Source organism: Poecilia reticulata, linkage group LG19 (genome assembly GCF_000633615.1).
Source record: "Poecilia reticulata strain Guanapo linkage group LG19, Guppy_female_1.0+MT, whole genome shotgun sequence".
NCBI classification, from domain to species: Eukaryota; Metazoa; Chordata; class Actinopteri; order Cyprinodontiformes; family Poeciliidae; genus Poecilia; species Poecilia reticulata.
The window spans coordinates 20978944-20999810 of NC_024349.1; the positions used below are offsets into that span (position 1 = coordinate 20978944).

Genomic DNA, 20867 nt, shown 5'->3' on the forward strand with positions numbered 1-20867 from the left:
TATATATATTATTCCTAATCTTTGGAGTTTAACAGGTTGTTAGCCCAACACCCCGCTAAGGTAAAACAGCCTCTGCTCTACAAAGCCTTTAGAGAAGCTTTGTTCTCTGTTCTGTCAGGTTGAGGTCAGGTTTCTGTCCAGGCAAATCAAATTCTGAAAGTCTAAGCTCACTTCTTTTATGTGAGTAAAGTTTACCCAGTGAACTTTGGTTTGTTCACTGGTAGATAGTCATGATAGAACTGGGAGTGACCATCTCAAAATGTTTCAGAAAATTGGGATCATGAAATTTAAATGTTTTGCTGGGCTGAAGTATTAAGAGTTCTCCTCTCATAAATTGATGCAAGTGCTGAAAACAGCCACAAACCGTAGTTACCTGACCCAACTTTGTACTTAGAAAGATTTAATTAAACTGCTTTCAGTTACCAATATTTGATTTGTACCAAACAGATAGAGCACTGTATGAACACATGCAGAACATTCGGTGGTGTTGTGCCTCTGAGGTCTTTAAATTGGTGTGTATGAGACCTCTGACCCAGGTAAATTTGCCACGGGAAACCCTACCAATCAATGACAGGATGGAGTGTGATGTGAAGAAAGTATCATAAAAGGAATGTAGAAGGTCAGGAACGTCACTCAGGTAGACTTGGTTTTGGACTATGCTCAACTGGTATGAAGGTGTCAGAAGTGTGCCAAAAATATATCCTACATACCATTAAGCCACCATCAAAACCATTAATGATTCATGTTTTCTTTTTGATTAAACCAAACTGACCCTGCAGTCTGAATGTCACAGTTAGATTTAAGACCCACTTGAACGCTCAATATTGTTGCAACCTGTTACTGTCCAACTTTGGTGAGACTTTCGTAAATTGTAGACAGACAAAAGCCAATCTTCAAGGCTCATCGTGAGATTTTACATACCTTGGTTGAAATGAGTATTTGTTCTTTTATTATTTCGCACCTGTTTACCCAATCTCCTCCAACTTCCACATCGACAAGGCCTTTCTGTTCCCAAAACAGTCACCCAAAATATATATTTTGAACTATGCTCTGTAAACTTGACATGATTTTGCATGAACATTTCTGCTGATTTCAGTTCATTAAATTCTAAAGCCTGTTTGTCTTGGATCAACAACCGTGTCACGTAACGATCACCAAATTCCCTTTCTTCACTTTTACGATGTTCCCTTTGAACTTCATCAAGGCTTTTTTTTAAAAATCTTTTCTATCTTCCCAACAGCAATAGGAAGCTGCTACGAGATTGATGAATTCTCTGTTTTTGTTAACAAGCAACTAAACAGGCATACTTGAGTATATATGAATGCAAGCAGTTTTGTAAATGTAGCCATATTAATTGATAGCACATATAGTTAGAAAAGTGGAACAAAAAAGTTGCCTGATGTATCGTAGAACAGAGCATTATTTTACCTTTCAACATTTAACACCATTTCATAGGCTATACAGCAGTGGTCCCCAAACTACGGCCTGCGGGCCGGATCCGGCCCGCCTCCACATTTGGTCCGGCCCCCTGAACAATACCAGAGAGCATTTAGATTTTTTTTTCATATACCGTATTTTCCGGACTATAAGCCACTACTTTTTTCCTAAGCTTTGAACCATGTGGCTTATATGTGGATTTTTCTTCAACCACCAGGGGGCTCTTTAGCAGGAAGTGAATCATTGGAAGTCAAAATTGGGAATAAAAGAAGAAAGCGCCCATTAAAACGGAATTAGGTTTTAATAGGGAATTGAAATTTGAGAATGTTGTTGATCAGTTAAATAGCCTTGAGGGGAAAAAAAAGATTTTTCAGTTTTTTAAAATAATACTGGGATCATTATGAGAAGGGAAAAGTTATGTGGCCCTCACAGGAAAAAGTTTGGGGACCCCTGCTATACAGATTAACAAGAGGTGGTTTATATTAGGGTGTGTGAAATGATGAGCTCTTAATCTGAATGGGACTTAGTACAATCTGAAGTCCTTGCGAAGGGTTAACAATACTGGTAATACCTTTTCTTCCTTATTAAATTTCTTGCAACTCACTTTGATGACTTACAACACTCCATCTTTTATAGCCGTTTGTGGTAAGACTACCAAATCCAAACATAAATCAAAATTAAAGCAGCCGAGGGCAGGACAGTATCTGCACAAAGAGGAGGAAAAAATAAATAAACTAATGTTTTCCCAAGGGAGCTCATGACTCATAAACAGCTACAGGATCGTTCACAGCACCCTACACACACACACATATATATATAGAGGGCTTGCTTTAACCCTCTTGGTCTTTGTTTACCATGACCAAGGCAGCCCCTGGTGATCAACGGATCCTCTTGTGCAGAATGTTAAACAACAATACTTCAAATAGGCCAGGCATTGGCATGGATGCACTAACAGACACGGGCTGCATTAATGGTGGCCTGCTGCTGTAAAGGATGCGCTCTCTAATTAAAATAGCTCCCCAGTTAGCATAATAACCCCTATATATATAATGTATATGTGGTGGCTGAGTTCTACAGTAAATAGGAGATGGGGGGGGGAAACAGAAAACAGGACAGTCTGTGGTTTTCAGCACCGACGTCACTTATGCGCAATGGGTGTTTATGCATGTGTGATTTTGTGCGGGTGGGAATGTGTGGGCCTGTTTATGCAAAGCAGCAGAGATGCATGTTATGCCAAAGTGAAACTGTGTTTGTGTAGTTGGTTCTGCATTAACTCACAGAGGATAGCGGGCCCACTATAATTAGGACTGCTTCACACTCAGACTTTGCATTCCATTACTCATATAGTCCTCTTCTGGCAAACAGCAGAGATGGTAAACATTAGAACAAATGGATCCAGGTGTGGATATTAAAGATGGAAACATTACCTTATGCAAATCAATTTCATACAACTAATCTTGCTCTCTTCTTTGCAACAGCTTTGCAAATCTATGTGCCGTCAAGTTATACGCAGATGTAAGATGGAAAATGTTATGCCTTCATTAAGTATTTACACCCCTTGATTGAATATATATTTAGTCAAATTGTGACCACACATCTAAATTAATTCTCAGGCTTTGACGTGATAAACCGACCCTAAATACCACATGATAGCTGTTAAAGATCAGACGTAGTTTTTGATTTGTTTTGCAAATATAAATCTGAAAGGTGTGACAAGTATTTCCATCCAACTCTATTTTCACTTAAACCCCAAAATGAAATTTAATCAATTGAGTCATCTTCACAAGGCACATAAAAGGCTCAGGTAATCTGGAGGAGTGACAGCAACCCACAGCTCGGGTGGGAGACAAACCTAACACTGCACGTCTCCAGATGTGGAAGGCTTTGTCATGGCAGCACAACACACTTTTCAGATTTTTATTTGAAAGCAAACCATATGTTATCTTTCAGTCACTTCACAATTTGTTTTTGTTTGTTTATCACAAACCAAATCCCAAAATAACAACATCAAATTTAGGTACTAAGAAGAACAAATGTAAAATACCAGGAGGTCCAAATGCTTTTGTAAGGTATTATTTGTCCTTTTAATAATTTATTATGGGGATTTATTTTCAGGTTTTACTGGTTGATTGTATTAGGTTTAAAAAATAAACAAGATTAATTGGGCATTTATATGGGAAATGTAGGAGAAAATACAAGTTAAAGGGTCTTTATGATTCCACTATCAATTTAACTGATGACATGGTGGGATTATTCCTCAAAATGTAGCTGTTCAGTTGTTGTCATGCGAGTGAATAAAGGCAACTATATAGTCACAATTACCAAGAGATTAAATAAATACAATTATGTGACTAATTGTTAATTTGGATAGGTGTAATTCTTCTTTAATTCTTCTGTAATAGTATCGAGGTCCATTAGTGCCTTCTTCTGGAAAACATACCAGACAACTTTTAATGATGTTCCTGCAACAAAACAGTCATTATAAGTTTTACTGGCAAGTGATATTGACAATATTTTACCAGTTTACTCAGACGAAATAGAGTAACCAGGAATATGAATGATTTTTGACAACTGGAATTCTGTTTAAGGTTTAATCATTATTAAAGCTGCTATATGGTTGTCATACACCCGTCTTGTGTATGAGTGCCTTTTAGAGCACTCAAGTACAGCTTGCAGCTCGTTTTTATTCCAAATTATAATTTAGGGACAAGGTTTTTCAATGGTTGTCACAAACTTGTAGAATATTTCACATTGCCGTACGATTAAAAATTTAAAGAATAAGTATCTATTGTATGGTACTGTATTTATTTGTATTGTTCATATTGTTTTTAGATGTTTCTTAAGCAATTTTATCTTAATATGTGACATCAGTTCCCCTACAAAAGGATTTTAGAGCAGTTGTAGTTATGCGGCACAAATCAGAAAGTCTTTCTATTGCCTGCAGCTCTGCAATGCATTCAGGCATCACTGTATCCCACACTGATGAATGAAAAGTGCACTCTTAATCCTCTTTATTCCTGACACCAGGGTTGTAGGATGTATTGGGGGTGGAGCGTTTGGTGAGAGTGTGGAGGTTGCAGCAATGCAATGGGTATTTTAAAACAACATTGCAACAGAGATTTTCAATTTGCTTTGGTGTCATGAAAACAAAAATAATTTACTTGAATGGTTTTAATATTGATTAAGAAAAACAAACAATTTTGAAATTTTGAAAAATAAACCAAACATGTTTGTGTTTGTGTTAAATGCTCGAGTTGCTAATTAGTTAGCCTGGTTGAACAAATCCATTACCATATCCCTCTGACTTTCAACTGGAACACAGATTGAAGTTTCATTGTTAGAAATTAATTATGCTACTTAGGAATGCCACATAATTAGCATTAATAGCAGACTAAATATTAGCAATGGCACTTTGCATCACTTAATGAGAAGCATGGGCTTCCACTTGTATCACCAAACAAAGTCATGACAATACAAATCAAGTGAAACGCGTCTAACTTTGAGACATTTCAAGCTCTTCTAATACCACAGCATCTTGTTCTGCCTCCTGCTGGTTAAAGTCTGTATTAAAGATGTGAGGACCTTCAGTCACTGTTCTGACTGACTCTAAGAAGACCGACTGTCACTTCTTACCACTTCTAATGCTACATTCTAGGCATGTCAGCTCCTTCCAGGGATAGCATTTCTCCACCGATCACTTGTCTGCACGTGTATCAATTAAAATTCTCTCTAGGTAATTAAATGTCTAGTTGCAGGGATGAATTTTTCAACAGAGGTTCCCATTAAAGATGCAAATACCTGAGCAGATGTGCTGCTGAGCTTCTGCAGGCCGTTTTTCAGCCTCTCCATCTTGGCGGTGAGATCTTTGCTCTTCTGGCCCAGCAGACTGTGATACAGCTTGATCTGCTCCAGGAAAGACTTGGGCGTGGTGTAGTTGTAGCGCCGCTCATTAGCCAGGTACTCCTTGGATGTTTGATTGACGGTGGTGTGGACGTAAGCCATGAACCTGCTCACCGACTCCTTCACCTGGGGCTGCGTGATTTAAAAGTCAGCGGTTATTTCACACTGGAAACGGGGGGGGGGGGAACCGTGCAGATTGCAGCGAGGGCCGGCACTTCCTCAGGCTGAGGCGTGGAATTTAATTTTGTGGCCTTCGGTCTGCATTTGAAAATAACATCGCATTTGTTGCGTCACGGTGGCTGACACTCTAAATTAAATTTTCAGAGGGAGAACTTTCCCTTTTTTTGTGGGTGACTTCCTTCCTGTGTGTACTGCGTATATTTAACTGGGAGTTTTTCTCACTTCGATGTTCTCCACCTCCTGCAGGAACCTGAGGCTGACCGACTCCAGCGCCTCCCGTGGCCACTCATGGAACCAGTCGATCGCCGTGCAGTTGACCACGGCCGGGAACTTCCTGCTCCGATCCCTCAGTTTATTGCCGACCGGAGAGAAGCACAGGGCGACCTGGAAGTGACGGCAGCAAACATCACAGGTTGAACTCTGACACACAAATAGATTACAGTCACTGAGTTATTTAGGTGGGATACATATAGATTCACAGAAGACTTACAGAAGAAAGGCGCGCTCAGACTAATAACGCCTTCACGGTCAAGAGGGGTGATGGAGAACTGTGAATTAATTATCTGCAGCTCCATCATTAGGCAAATAAAGCTTCCATCAAGTATGTGGATTAAAGGGGTGTGTAGAGCTGTGGGATATGTCAGACTGATTTTCACTGCTGGAGACTAACAGCTGGCTTGTTGAGACACTCAGCCAGATGCTCGACAAATTCAAACTGAAGAAACAAACAAGCAGAAGGCACACCCAGAGACACTGCTGATGGTAATCACTCAGCTCAGAGGAAGAGGAGAGAAAAAAAAAAGCAGTGAATGTGAAGTTTAATTCAAGGCTTTTCTGTAACATCTTAAACAAGAGTTCATCTGTAGTCTTTGTATTATCTTCTTATGGCTGGAAAGGAAGAAAAAAAAAGTGGAGGTGCCTGGTGAAAAGTTTAATCAACCCTCATGGAATATTCAGTGAACCCATTTATAAAAGTATCTGTGGGATCAGGGTGAAGTTTAATTTTAGACTAAATTATTAATCAGGAGGTGAGATTCAAAGGCCAAGGCCCAAGGAAAAATATTTGTTCTCTCTTTCAGCAGAAGTTCATCACACTCTCTCCGTGAACCCTCTGAACTGCTGCAATCAGGAAAACAGTTTGACGACCTTAGCAACAGGAATACAGGACTGTCTGCTACTCAGATTTCGCTCTTAATATTATGCAGCTTTGATTATTACACTTATTTTACATCATATTGTGCACTTTCAAATATGTAATCAATTTGTACACTAATCCACAAACCACAGAGAAAAGAAATCATATTTGTTGTATAATGTTATAAAACTGTGTACGTTTTTCAGTGTTTGTTAATAGACATTTAATCAACTTACTAACTGTCGATTAAAGGTTTATTAGATTAAAATGTATTCCAATCGATAACATCCATTTAAACCTTCTTTCAGTGTTGTAGTTCAGCCGCCATCCAGAAGAGGGAGTCGCTGGTCATCTTTAAGTGGAGCCAGTTGATGCAGAAAAAAAGATGGCAGGACCATACAAGAATGGGAAAGAGAAATGGTCCATCGTTTTGAAATATAAACACTCACGCTTAAGTTTTATCTTTTTCTATTCAGCAACTTAAGTGGCTCTTGTTTTAATATATTTTATAAATATGTCCAACTTTAATATTGTGAGAAAATGTTGTTTAGTCAGTCAGTCTTTAACACAACTGACACAAAAAAAGTTTAAATTTAAGGATTTTATCAATTTCTTTAATAGAAGCATATGAAAAATGTACCCCTTTTTGTTATGGAATGGAAATGGAAAGATGGTCAGCTCTTTTCATACAAGAGAAAATTCAGGTTTTTAAGAAAATATTCACTTACCAATTAATCACTAGTCGATCTATAAGGTTAATCAACTTTAGATTAACCCATTAATCGATAACTTACGTCCCTATTCTGCATATTTCCCAATTTACTACCAAACATCCCGCTTATCCTTGCAGTGTTGCAATGGGTCTAATGCCCATTTTCAGAGTCACTAGGCGAAATGTGCGATGCACTCTGGACAGGCCATCACAGAGCCTGCTTTACTACATTACATGTAAAATATTTAATATAGAAAAACAACAATGAACACTACTTCTGAGAGACTGAGAGGTGGCGTCACAAGTAGAGGGACGGTGTTACGAGCCAATACGCAGATTGTCTGAAAGTTAGTGAAACGCCTAAGTGAAGGTTAGTAGACACAGAAGATGTCTCCTTGAGGAGTTAGACAACGTTACAAACACACAGCAATGGTTGAGAGGGATCCATTTTGTTGGTTTGCAAGACAGGTCATATTGTGAAATTTGTCAGCATGTGGAGTGTGCAGATGGCACAGTCGCCCTATGTTGGAATCAGTAGGTATGTGAGAGCACCCACACACAATTGAATCATTTACATAACCATTGCTGGTCTGCATGTGTACCAAATTAGGTCCAAATAAGATGTGAATCATTTCTTCTGGGCATATTTGTCACCGAGTGTGTGGCAAAGGGATTGACCGCCAATTAGTACCGAGGATCCTGCTACCCCATTTCCCTTGTTGACCCCTCAAACCCATCCCCATAGACTGGGAGCAACTCATCAAAAAACTTCCCAAAGCATGTTAAATTGTGGCCTAGTTTGGCAATTTATGCTCAACACCCCGCGCGACATGCTGAAACACACCCTCAGCACATTTCATGCAATGATTGAAGCTTGCCAACATTTCTGGGAAAGTGCCCTTTCCACCCAGACAAGCAGTTTAAACAGAAATAACTAAACAGTCAGAAATCCACTCTTTAGAAGATTGCCCATGGGAATGCCTTCTTTATTTATTCACTCCCCAATCTAGAGAGGTTGGTGCTGGGGGTGGGGGATGTGCTGGGGTATGCTATAATAATGACAGGATAAGCAGCCCTCTGGAAGCTCTCCCTCCCCAGGGGGAACAAAGCGACTACACGTCGGTGAAATTATCTGCAGCTAAACGGCAGCTTTTCTGCTCATGCTGGTGATTTATAATGACGTCCGCCGCCTCCCAATGTATTCAAGTTCATCTGAAAGTGTCAGGGAAGAAAATTGTCTGGGGAGAAGCTCCTTCATAAAGCCAGATGTTTATCTAAGTTTGAGAGGTTCTTTTTTTTTTTTATTTAGGAATGGTAAATTAGAGTGTGAGGTGGCAAGCTTTTGCGATATTAGGAAAGGATGGAGATCAAACATAGGCGAAGCTCAGCGAAGAAGATTAATGCGCAACTCTCTCCCCTGGAAGGGAGCCACTGAGAACGGTTGTTTCTGGATGATTACTTTAGAAATTCACAGTAGTGGGGAAAAAAAAAACAACCAAGCTTTTGTCCTATCTGTCTGCTTCACCTTGAGCTGCCTGCGAACGCGGTCGATGAAGAACTTCCAGCAGTTTTCTCTCGTATCCATCAATCCTGAGCTACGGACCTCTGGCCTCACGCTGCCAATGATGTTCTCAACCTCATCGTCTGGGAACAGGTCAGGAATCTCTCCTGGAATGAATAAAATGAATCACATTATTGCCGTGCCTGCAGACCTCTTCTTCTTAATGTGAGCTTTAGCTGTCTGAAAACTCTGGAAAAGTTTCTTATCTTGTTGGGATCGGAGCTGACACTGAGCACAGAGACTCTTAAATCAAATCTTGCTGTGGTAATAGAGGTGGAGACTGCAGGAGATCATGCAGAGGACTTATGCTAATGCAGATATCTGCTTTAAGTCACAACTCCACTCGAGTAACTGATGAGCGTGGAACGTGCAGATGGATGTATGAGTCTATAATGAGTCAAAGAAACTTCAGCCCATGTAACCTAAGGTTTCTGAATCATTATTTAACAACATAACTCCAGCTGCTCCTCGCTTCAAGCTCATGATTGATGTTTAGGCAGAACAAAACCCTTTCAAGCAGCTATATCCATTTAGTTTTAATGCAACTAAGATCAATTTAGTTAGCCAATGATGTCATCAGAGCAGCAGCTTAATCTGTTTTTATGATAAATGTATTCTTTCTGAGCACACACTTGCAGAATATGAGCTAAAGACTTCCAGCAGCAATCAAGCATCGAGTCTCTCAGGGTACATTTCGACAAGGTTGGCACATCTACGCACTAAAATCTTGGGTTGAGGTCTTGGCGTTCCTCCACATCCCAAAAAGGTCACCCCCTAAGCCTCCGCTGGTGTTGTTATAGCAATCTGTTGAGGGTAATTGCTCAGCTGGAAGGAAAACCTCCATTCTGTCCTTTTTCTGGAAGACTAGGATTGCACCAGACATTGTGTTGCTTTTGCATACGACTCATCTGACAGCGGCATTTTTTCCTCACATGGCTCTTGGTTGAATCCAATCTTTGTAACAAAGTTTTGTATTAGTGCTTGCATTTTCTTGGTGACTATGAATACCTAGATCTGTGATGTGTGGGTTAAAATGGCCCGTTGACAGATATTACCATCTCTACAGAAGATCTGTCTGGTTCCATAAAGTGCATCTTTGGACTGTTTGTTGCTTATTTCATTCTAGCCCTCCTCACCTGGACTGTGAGTTTAATTTCCATCTCTTTCCAGATTTGGAGTTAAGGTACATTTTATTAAATCTTTATTATATCTATATGGTCAGTCATTAGTGGTGTGTAGGTCATGCTTTTATATTTTTGTTCTTTTGAAACTTCCAATATTGCACTAATGTTGATTCTGATTGCCATCGAAACAGGTGTTGATCAATTTAATATTTTTATGTATATTTTTAAATGTGTAAAGCCAATTACTTTATATAGTTTTATCAGCTGTGAAAGCTAAAACATAACATAGAAATTTGAGATTGTAAGAACACAAATCCAAGGAAGTGAGGAGGTTAATACTTGCAACCGATTATATATTTCACCATCACCTAGTCTAGGTTAAAGACATCATCTTCTGGCAAAGTGAGGGCAGAAGATGAAAGAGAGATTCTTGAGAGAGAGAGAAAACAAAGACCTGCAAGGCGAAGGCCTGTTTCCAAAAACCACAGCCTGCTGGCGTGTTTACTGGCAGATGCCTGCACTGTCTGGGAATACAATGTAGGAATCTCAATATACTCAGGTTTCCAGCTTTTCAGCTGCTAAGTTTTTTCCAAAAATATTTTCCATTTCCTGTAAAATGTTACTATATTTTCTTGAGCAGTGGTCTCCACCAGCTCATTCAAAAAGCTTGAAAGGCTAATAAAAACTGAATCAATAACAGCTTCTTTCCTCCAAAGACCCTGATCTGAAAGGATGTTTCCCCAATTCTTAGCAATAAGGGACAATAAGAACCACATGCAGTAACCTGTTAGTGCTTTTTCTGTTGCTGAATGAGTTTGGTATCCTGTTCTGTTACGTTTGTACTCTGTGACATACTTAAGAGTGTTGTTAGAGTTAAAGGAGTCGTGAAAGTGACCAGAGAAAAGTCAGAGTTGGAAAATGAAGAAAAGGCTATTGTACAACATTGTATTGTACTGTTTACTGATGTGAGAGGGAAAAAAAACAGCATTTCTACGGTCTATAAAGGCTGTACATGTCTCAATGAAATAATGCGGCTCTACACTACGTTGTGGGAAGTATCTCACCAGGACATCTCACTGCTAGGCTCGACTTTTGAGAGAACTGTCTGTTCTCAGAGCTTTTTATTACAGATTCTTATGCTTTAAAACCAGTTTTCTTTGCCCATCTGTGAGTAGAATTTAGCTGTTAGCTGTAGCCACAATCAAGCTGAATGTCTGGGATTGAAGAGGTACTTCTGTCACACAACAACAAAGTCTGGGCTATCAAACTCAGCTGTTACTGTTCTGCATGTTTTCACCTACTCCGGTTTCCTTCCACAGCGCAAAAACAAGCGTGTTAGAATAACCATTCAAGCAAACACTCATGGTTGCACAGTGGCGCAGTTGGTAGAGCTGTTGCCTTGCAGCAAGAAGGTTCTGGGTTCGATTCCCAGCCCCGGTCTTTCTGCATGGAGTTTGCATGTTCTCCCTGTGCATGCGTGGGTTTTCTCCAGGTACTCCGGTTTCCTCCCACAGTCCAAAAACATGACTGTCAGGTTAATTGGCCTCTCCAAATTGCCCCTAGGTGTGAGTGTGTGTGTGCATGGTTGTGTGTCCTGTGTGTCTCTGTGTTGCCCTGCGACAGACTGGCGACCTGTCCAGGGTGACCCCGCCTCTCGCCTGGTACGCTAGCTGGAGATAGGCACCAGCACCCCTCCCGACCCCACCGAGGGACAAGGGTGTTAGAAAATGGATGGATGGCAAACACTCATACATAAGTGCCATTGAGTGTCGTAATTATTCTTTCTCATCAGTCCCTGCGACACCCTGTGATAATCTAGGGCTCTGTCAAGGATGCCAATTGGCTATTAAAGATATACAAAGTGGGTGGATGAAATTTTATTGGCTAGTTCTAATTTCAAACTGAGAGCAAGCCTTTTTAGGAAAAAAAAAATCTACCTTAAAAAACAGACATCATTGTAGTCCCAGAGTTGAGGCTAAAAGTATGCATGGGGTGTCATGGCTATGAATAAGCAAAGGTTCAGTTTGCTTGGTGCACATGAAACACTCTTTGATCCACCTGTGGTTGACCAGCTCAGGAATGTCCAAGTTCCAGGGCTCTGGATTGCACAATTTTAAAAGGTAGTGCTTTAACTGGAGATATTCATTGTATTTGGAGTGAGAGACCATTTTGAAGAGTAAAAGAGTGAGAAAGGAAGACAAGCTCTAAAATAACTCTGCATCCACTCTGTATGATAGTGTGCTAAATTTTGGTAAAGGTCACATCGGAACAAAGCAAAAGAAGTGAAGTAATGAAATTCCTGGGAATATAACAGAAAATGTTTTGCCCTTTAGACACAATTGTTTTGCATTTTTATGTGTTCAGCAAGTAGTTTTCATTGTCCATGCACAATTGTATCACATTAAAATTCATAATTTCCACAATAAATTCAAAATTATTACAAAGAACAGAAGAGACTTGGATGGATTGGACTCTTAAAACTTCAGAGCTTAAACAAGAGGAATCCTAGCATTTCCTCACAATGTTATATCCATATTGAGGAGTAGTGACAACTCTTATTTGTAACAATAAAGAAATAAAACATAAAATCTTTTTTTTCCTGGAAACCATAGGAAGCAGTAGTCAGAAAAGGCTTGCTGTTACCCGATGCCAAAAGATCATTGACCAGAACGAGGAACTTTTCATCTGCCACTTGACCGTCAGTCATTAGAAACACTGTGCCAAGATTCTTCACACCAGCTTTGATGTAGAGGGATGCCAGGTCAGTCTGGGTGGGAAGGAGAGAGGAAGAGGACGACAAGGAGAGATATAAACATAAGAAACTGAAGCTGTTAGAGTGGAACTGTAGATTTGTATGATAAAAGGAAATTATTGCACCCAAAAGCATCTGACATTCAAACAACCTAATCCTGTTTGAAGTCAATAAACAGGATTTATACTCTTTGAACTTCATAATTTGTTGCACTTCAACCACAAACTTCAACTTATTAATTTTCTAATGATAGATCAATACAAAGTAGTGCCTCGTAGTGAAGTTGAAGGAAACTGATATGTGGTTTCAACATTTTGTTGACCTGTGCACACCATATTATTAAGTGGTGTGCATAATAATCACGACATCGATCCCTTTTTACTCAAAAAGTCCTATTGGTGGACTGTATGAGTCTTTTGAGTAACCTAATCTCAATAAAAATCCAGCAATTTTTTTTATCTTGACAGGTTAGGGTCAAGGCGTAAGGAGAAGTTAAAAGCTGGGATGGTGTAGAAAACAATGACTCATGCTTTGAAAATCTTATTGAGCCTCAGCTAAAAATCCCAACTGTGACAGAAAAAAAAAAACTATCAACACAAATATCAAGAAGGCGCTGTAATCTCATACGACAAAATTTGGATTTTGAAGTCTCTGGTCAATGGCAAAACTGTACAAAAAAATGTGTGCCGCATAATTTCCCTTTTTGAAACATGGTGGTGGCAGCAGCATCAGATGTGCAGAAAAAAATATGCCCATTATTTCTTCTTCTTTTATTCTTTTAAATTCCGCTATATATTCTTCTATGGGTTTTTTTTAAGTACTGTTTATTTCTGGAAACAATATATATATATGAACAAGCAAAGACTATTGACTGAAGTTGAAAAATATCTAGAAACGTACGACCCACGATTCGTCAACACAAAAACAACGAACAAAAAACTGGTGAGAGATTTATCTCAAGAAACCTGTTGAGAAGAAAAATGCTAAGCTAAATACTCTGAAATTCAAAAGATTTACACAGTGAGCATTTTATTGTATGACAAATTCATTCCATTGTGGGGTGCTGTGGTGGTGCAGGGGCAAAGCACAACCCATGTATTGAGGCCTTAGTCCTCATGCCGGTGGTCGCAGGTTCGATTCCCAGCCTGGTGACATTTGCCGCATGTCTTCCCCTTCTCTCATAACCCTCTTTCCTGTCAAACTACTTTCAAATAAAGACCACTAGAGCCAACAAAACCTGGAAAAAAAAATTTAATTCCATTGTTTCAAGTAACGCTTTACGTTTCTAGTGGTAAGATGTGCCACCTGCTGGTATAACTAGATATCTACATGTAGCTAAAATCCACAGACATGGCCATTTCTTGTGAAATCCAGTGCGACGTGCCTCAGGTCTGCTGAAGGCGTCATTTGCCTGTCAGAAGACATGCTGAAATGTGCCTCCCCTGGTGCGTGTTGCTGTTCAGCTTTGGTGACATGATGGATGGACATAAACACAGGGCACTGCTGGAAAAATACATGTTAGAAAACTTGACACCTAGATAGAGGCTCCCTTTGCAGCAGGCCAGCGATCCTAAACATAAAGCTACAGCTATATTTGAATATTCTAACGCATATCCATGTGTTAGAACTCCATAAGTGATGTCCAGACATAAATAAAGTGACAAAATAAGAAGAAGAAAAAAAAAACTGTCTTGTATCCTTTCCTAACCTTTAGGTCTGTGAGACTGTAGCTTTTTCTCAAGGTGATCTGAAAAACCTCCAGATTGGAGATGAAGGCAGCCAGTCGGGTCAGGCTCTGCTTGCCGCTGCCGCCCACTCCGACCAGCAGCGCGTTGCCCCGTGGAGACTCCAGGATTCGGTTTATTCGGCAGCTGCATGCAGAGAGCAGACATTCGGGGGAGGGAGGAATCGGTGGAAAGGGATGGGTGAGGGAAAAGGTAGAGGGAGGAAACGCTGGCTGAACACGGCACCTGACTCATCCAACAAAACCAAACACCGGGAGCTTCGCTTTGCGGTTGTTTTTGTCCGTTTTCATGCAGAACAACACCGCTCTCCGTATGATCACAGTTTCCAATTAAAACTGGTATTTTTTTTTCTCTAGACTGAGCCGGCCTCCAGAACACGTTAATCTCCTAAACAGGATGTAAAAAAAATACTCGTGTCTCTTCATTTTTCATAGATGGCCTGATTTCATTATAAATAAAGTTTGCGTTGCGGAAAGGAGCGGCTTATAAACACAACTCTCATTTTAACTGCTGCCATGTTTTACATGCACAGTGACAAATCTCGGTTGTTTCCACGCTTCCAGTTGCGCTGACATTTAAATTTCATCTCTTCCTGATGATAGTTTAGCTGCTTTGCATTTTCTTGCATTTCCAATAATGCTTCAGCTACTTTCAGTGATTATACATAAGATGACATTTAAACTTCTTACACACCAACTGGTGCTATAGCTCAACAATTGAAGACAGATTTTGACTCCCTTCGCTTTCTTGAATTCAATGAGAAACAGAAAAAAAGCCCCATAAAAACAAAGGTATGTTTTCAACCATATCTTTGCAAAATCTTTGAGGTTTAAAGGAGGAACTATTCACATTGAGGGTTGTACATTGGAAAGCAAAGGATTAAAAAGTCATTGGAACTACAACTTGGACTGGGTTTTGTTGGGTGTCAGTAGAGTATGTAGTCTTCTTCCTGTAAGACAAGTAGAACTAATCTGAACTTGTTCAGTAGGTGTGGCAGCTCAAAAACATATGTCGACCCATTTCCTGTGTTCAAGGAACTTCAGCGAGCGAAAGACAGGATGAAAGGTAGCATACTGACTTTTGAATGCTCAAGCTGTGATAACAGCAGGCTCCAGGATGCCTTATGACTTAACTTGTTGCTTTTCAAGCGGTTAGTAAAAAGTGAGCAGCTTGTTTGTGTTGTGCGATGCATAGAGTGCCTAGCTTTTTTTTTATGCTAAAGTTGAACCCTTTGGAAAATAATCTTTTTACAGAATTAGAAGCATGAATCTCATATTCAAAAAGTTTTCCCATATTCAATTTGACTCCTAGATGAAACGTCAATGAAATGAGACTTAGATTATATTTACGCTGCATACAGATTGTATTTACTTCATTGCTGCCTGGTTTTAATATTGAATCTTAAAATACTTTCAAGACAAAAAACATTCACTTCCTGTACTCACATGTGAGCCATGGCATCTTCAAACAGCACCAGGTTCATTGTGGCGTTGACCTCATTGTAGCTGTCCAGAACGTCCAGCAGGATTTTACTGAGGCTGCTCCAGGACTCCACTGACATGTACCTGGGCTCCCCGGGCCCGCGGGCAAAGTGGCAGTACAGGTTCATCTCCCGGGTCCGCTGCAGCTCCTCCTCCACGTCCTCGAGGGAAGATTCATAGACACACACATAGCAGTGGTAAACAGTGAGGGGAACACAGTTCGTTTGCCAGCAGAACATTGCTATTGGGCCTAAACAGTGTGGACAGGGACACGGCTAAATGTCTTTGCTGCGCAGAGCTTGACCCAGTTAATTCTCATCCATGCTGGCACCGAAATGTTCAGCCGTGTATTTTGTCTGTTAAGGAAGGACGTTTGTGAGAAATAAATAAAAAATAAAAAATAGCGACTCGTGTATGAGAGACGAGCTGTTCTGAAAAATTTGACTTCTGACAGGAATCTGTTGATTTTCAACTTGATTGAATCTTACTGGTCAGAAACTCAGAAATCGACTTTTTTTTCTTGTCAGTAAAGAACAAAGTAACGACATGCAGAACCCCACAGCTGTAAGCAGCTATCTAAAGGAAACTATTTTCAATTAAAAGGAAAGAAAGCTAAATAAAAAAAAGAGTGAGAGAGGAAAACTTTCAGTAGATAACAGGAAGATTGAAGATACTCCAGCATAGTTGCCCTGTTTGATCCCGTTAAGATGTCAACTTCTGTCAAAGAATGAGGTCGAGTTGGAAAAGTTGGCAAACTCAAGAGTTAAAATAAGGATACAAATTCTCTTAACACACAGAGAGACTGATGTCTCAGTAGCTTTAGTATTGCTACTAGCTAACAAGATGCTAAAGACAGTTAAAAATGTGACCTATAATCATTTTGAGATTTTTTTCATACAAGTAAAACCTTATGGCGTTTCCTCTGCTGCTGATATACATTTAGAATTTGGTTCTTAGATCTTCTTATATTTCATAATTGACCAAAACTTGTATGAGAATGTGAAATCTTTACAAAAACCTGAAAACTGGAAATTATTGGACACAAAACTCTCATTTTGAAAATTCCTTTTTAGAAACCCATATTCATTAAAAACTCAAAATGTATATCAATGAGAGCGTACTTGCAGGTGTAACTGGGAAGAAAACATACAGCAATGTATATTTTTATTTGAGGTGCATTAAGTAACTAAACTATCAATGTTCTCTTGATCTTTTTTTTTCCTCTAGTCATTAAATGCATCAAAACTAGAGCTTATGTTTAGTCTACACACACATCAACTAAGAAAATGAGCTGCAGGTTTGTTGAGTTGATTCAAACTCAGATTACGGTTAGTGACAGACATATTGAGGAATGGACAGGGAAACATGCTGCACTGCATTATGATGGACCATTTTGTTGGTTTCAAAATGACTTCATCACAGAACAGGCAGCATTTATCCTGTAAATGTCCTCACACGGACGCAAGACAAAGAAAATCAATGATTTGGTATCGGACAGAAAACATACTACTAAGTTTCATGGAAGCAGAGGGAAGTTGTAAGCTTGCATTATATGCAAGGAGTTGATAATATATTGTTGCATGGTCTCTCTTCTCATTTATCTGTGAGTGCATGTGCATGTGTGTCAGGTTCTTCTCAGTGGCATGACACAGGGCAGGAAAGGGCATGGAGGAAGGAAGCAGTGGAGAGGAAACCATTAAAATGTTTTCCAATTTGCTGGCCTGGCAGTGCAGACCCTGACAGCCGGACCCCGTACCACACTGATTAATATTCTCCCCTAAGTCTCTCCAGGCCCTACATTCGCTCTTCCTCTAAAATTCTTTTTATTTTTTCCCCTCCTCCTCGCTGTGTTGGCCACTGATGTCCAAGTCCAGATACAGAACAGGCAGCCTAATGATTCACTCCCCGCTCTGGTCTGCCCCTGCTGAACTCTAGGAAAAAAAAACAAAAAAACTCTCACCTCATAGAACTTTTTCAGTGTGTCCGTCTGTAGCTTATCAAAGGCCTGGATGTCCTGCTCCTCCACCAGCTTGTCCCTGTAGATCCGGCTGGACTCATGCAGGTAGATTTTCAGCAGGTCCGCAGGGCTTTTCAAGCACTCGCTGGTACTGAAGAGAATGCCCTGAGCAGAAAAAGCAGGGAAGGAGTAGGGCTTTGGGTTTTATTTCAGAGGCTGATTGGGTCCATTTACAGTAGAACAAGGTGGGAAACAGAGCAAAGCGACTGTGGGTAAATGACTAGATGCTCTGAGTGGGCCGGCTGCTGGGAGGTGTGACAGGGAAACTCGGTGAAATAATAGCTGCACTTTTCTGCTATCCAATTGTTGAAATATTGTTTTATGTAAAATGGGCCAGGTTCAGTGGGCAGGCGTTTAATTATCTGATTTAAATGAAAAGATTCTGGATTACACAGTAGGAGTTCCCTAAACAGGCAAAGCTAAGCTCTGTCTGTGAGCTCTCAGAGAGCTAACGTACTTTACTTTGTAGTGGTGCCTCTCCCCAGTCTGTTCCTGCACACTGGCAGTCAGCTGGCTGGCAGAAACAGAAGTTGGACTCTTCAGAAATAAGTCGGGTCTCAAAAACCAGACATTTATGGTATGTAAGCTAAAGAATAAAGAAGTGCCACTTATCGTTTTTATTAATGTAACTGTTTACCCATTACACTTGACAAGTTCTAAGTGGCATTTCTACTAAAGATGCAGTATGTAACATTTATAAACAATATGTTTTTTTTTACCCATTAAGCTCCCAGTGATTCTACTGCCATCTGCAGAAATACATCATTAGATCAAAAAAAGAATGCTAAGGTTAGTTAGATGATGGCACATAAATAGCTTTTCTGAAGAGGGAAGTTGTTTCTCCATCATTACCACATTTATCAACGCGTGCACAAGCATGATTTTCAGCCTTAAGGCCTTCCTTTTGCTTCTGATTGGTTATTTCTGACTGGAGGATTTCTGCAGATGACAATAGTAGAACAAGAAGAAGGCAGATATGTTTTTTCCCCACAGATTGTGTTTTTTATGTTATACTTTCATGACATAACGATAATTTGAACAAATATGTATGAAACATGTTTATAAAAGCTACATGCTGCAGCTTGAAGCAGCCTTTTACTGGATAAATACCTTAGTCAATTACTTGAATAAAAAAAGAGCAAATATGGATAATATTCTGTGCAGTAAATAAGAAAAAAATTTAAAAAATTTTAATGTTTAAAATTTAAGATATTAAATACATGTCATGTTACTAAAAAAGCTGGTACCAGGCACTCCAGTCAAGCTGTGCTGCTACTCAGCAGATGATCTACAGAACATTTCAATACCTCACCATTATGGGCGGTTTATTTAAGCTGCGAGTTTCCCACATCGTTCTGAATGTTGCCACTTCCTGCTGTTTTACTGCTTTTAAGCCCCTTTAATCATCCTAGTTCCCAACTATGAGCTCCAAGTTCAGAGACTCTCCTGATTCCCTGGCAGTCGAAGGAGAAACGTTCAGGGTGAAGAGGCGTATTAGTCCAACACGGACATGGAGGAGCCTGAGTGCCAAACCAAACCTCGCTCTGTTTTTGTATATTTCAACATTTACACAGGAGTTGTCTGGCTGAACGTGTTGCTGCATAATTTTAATAGCAACCGAAATATTTTTTTAACAAAATTGTATAAATTGTTTGAAATATTTCTTTTTTTCATACTTTAAGATCGCAACTATTTTTTAATCTAAATTAGCAATTTTAGGTCCGATTCGAGGTCAAACAAAGGCACATTTTTATATTAGTACATTTCTTCATTTAGACAAAAACAGGACATAGTAGAATCCAGTGGAATGCATAAAATTTTATAAGTTGTGAACAAATAAGCAAAGCAAACATGACAAAATAATCATGAGCAACATGAGCAACATGAGCAACATGAGCAACATGGCAACGACCATCATGTAGTAGATGAATCTGAGAGTCCAGACTGGTCAAAAAATGTCTGAGTTCTTTAGTAAATACAGCTCTGAAACAATTAAGAGATCACTTAAAGTTATCAGTTTCTCTGATTTTACGTTTTATAGATGTATGTTTGAGTAAACTGAACGTTGTTCTTTTATTCTATGAACTACTGACAACACGTCTCTGAAATTACAAGCAGACATTTTGGATTTATTTGCAGAAAATGAGAAAAGATGCAGTGCTTTCAGACCTCAAATAATGCAAAGAAAACAAGTTCATATTCATTTAAAAATATCAATGCTGATGTTTTATCAGAAATCAATATTTGATGGAATAACCAGGAGGTTTTCAATGGGGTTCAGTGCATTGGGCTCTTTATTTAAATCAGTCCGAAAAAGTACTAGTGCGCAATGTGAAGTTATTTTCTAAAGGTTTTCTTATAATATTACATTAAACATTTTTATTTCAATATGCTCACCTATGCATATTATCATGGCAAAATATTTTTGGCGAAATCTAATAAAATGATAGAAAACTCTGAATTATTGCATCAAAAATCTGTTTCGGCTATAAATTTGAAAAGCTATTTATGTCCACCTAATCCTTGCAGTGAGTCATTGTGCTAAAGTTTGCAGTTAACGTCCAGCAGGTTGAAAGTTCGGTTTTCTGTCCCCCCGCAAGGAACCGTGAAACGGTGAGGCAAATTTACCTTTATTTATTGTCAGTATAAATAAAGACAACATTTCTCTCTGCTATTATTTAACAAAAACCGTTTAACAAAAACTTCAACAATGAGGCGTCGTCGAAACAAATCTAACAGGAAAAATGGAGCTCTTCAGGGGAATTCAAATCTACTTGAGCTCAGTCTATCCAGCGAAGCTTTAGTTTGGACTAAAACGTTGAT

At 39.4% G+C, this 20867-nt stretch overlaps 1 protein-coding gene across 11 annotated transcripts in view; it reads right to left on the reverse strand.

The window, feature by feature from the left end:
- The window catches only part of dnah9 (dynein, axonemal, heavy chain 9), a 163485-nt gene that overhangs the window by 67213 nt on the left and 75405 nt on the right, over positions 1-20867 (reverse strand). For 10 of the 11 annotated variants that reach the window (XM_008437723.2, XM_008437721.2, XM_008437724.2 and 7 more), the window contains 7 exons: positions 17988-18149; positions 15992-16188; positions 14510-14672; positions 12693-12816; positions 8890-9032; positions 5740-5901; positions 5236-5469 (listed from right to left, as the gene is read on the reverse strand). In XM_008437723.2, coding sequence (XP_008435945.2) covers positions 5236-5469; positions 5740-5901; positions 8890-9032; positions 12693-12816; positions 14510-14672; positions 15992-16188; positions 17988-18149 — 1185 coding nt within the window. Of the gene's footprint in view, positions 1-5235; positions 5470-5739; positions 5902-8889; positions 9033-12692; positions 12817-14509; positions 14673-15991; positions 16189-17987; positions 18150-20867 lie in introns of those variants that run through there. The other variant, XM_008437730.2, reaches the window with a different exon arrangement.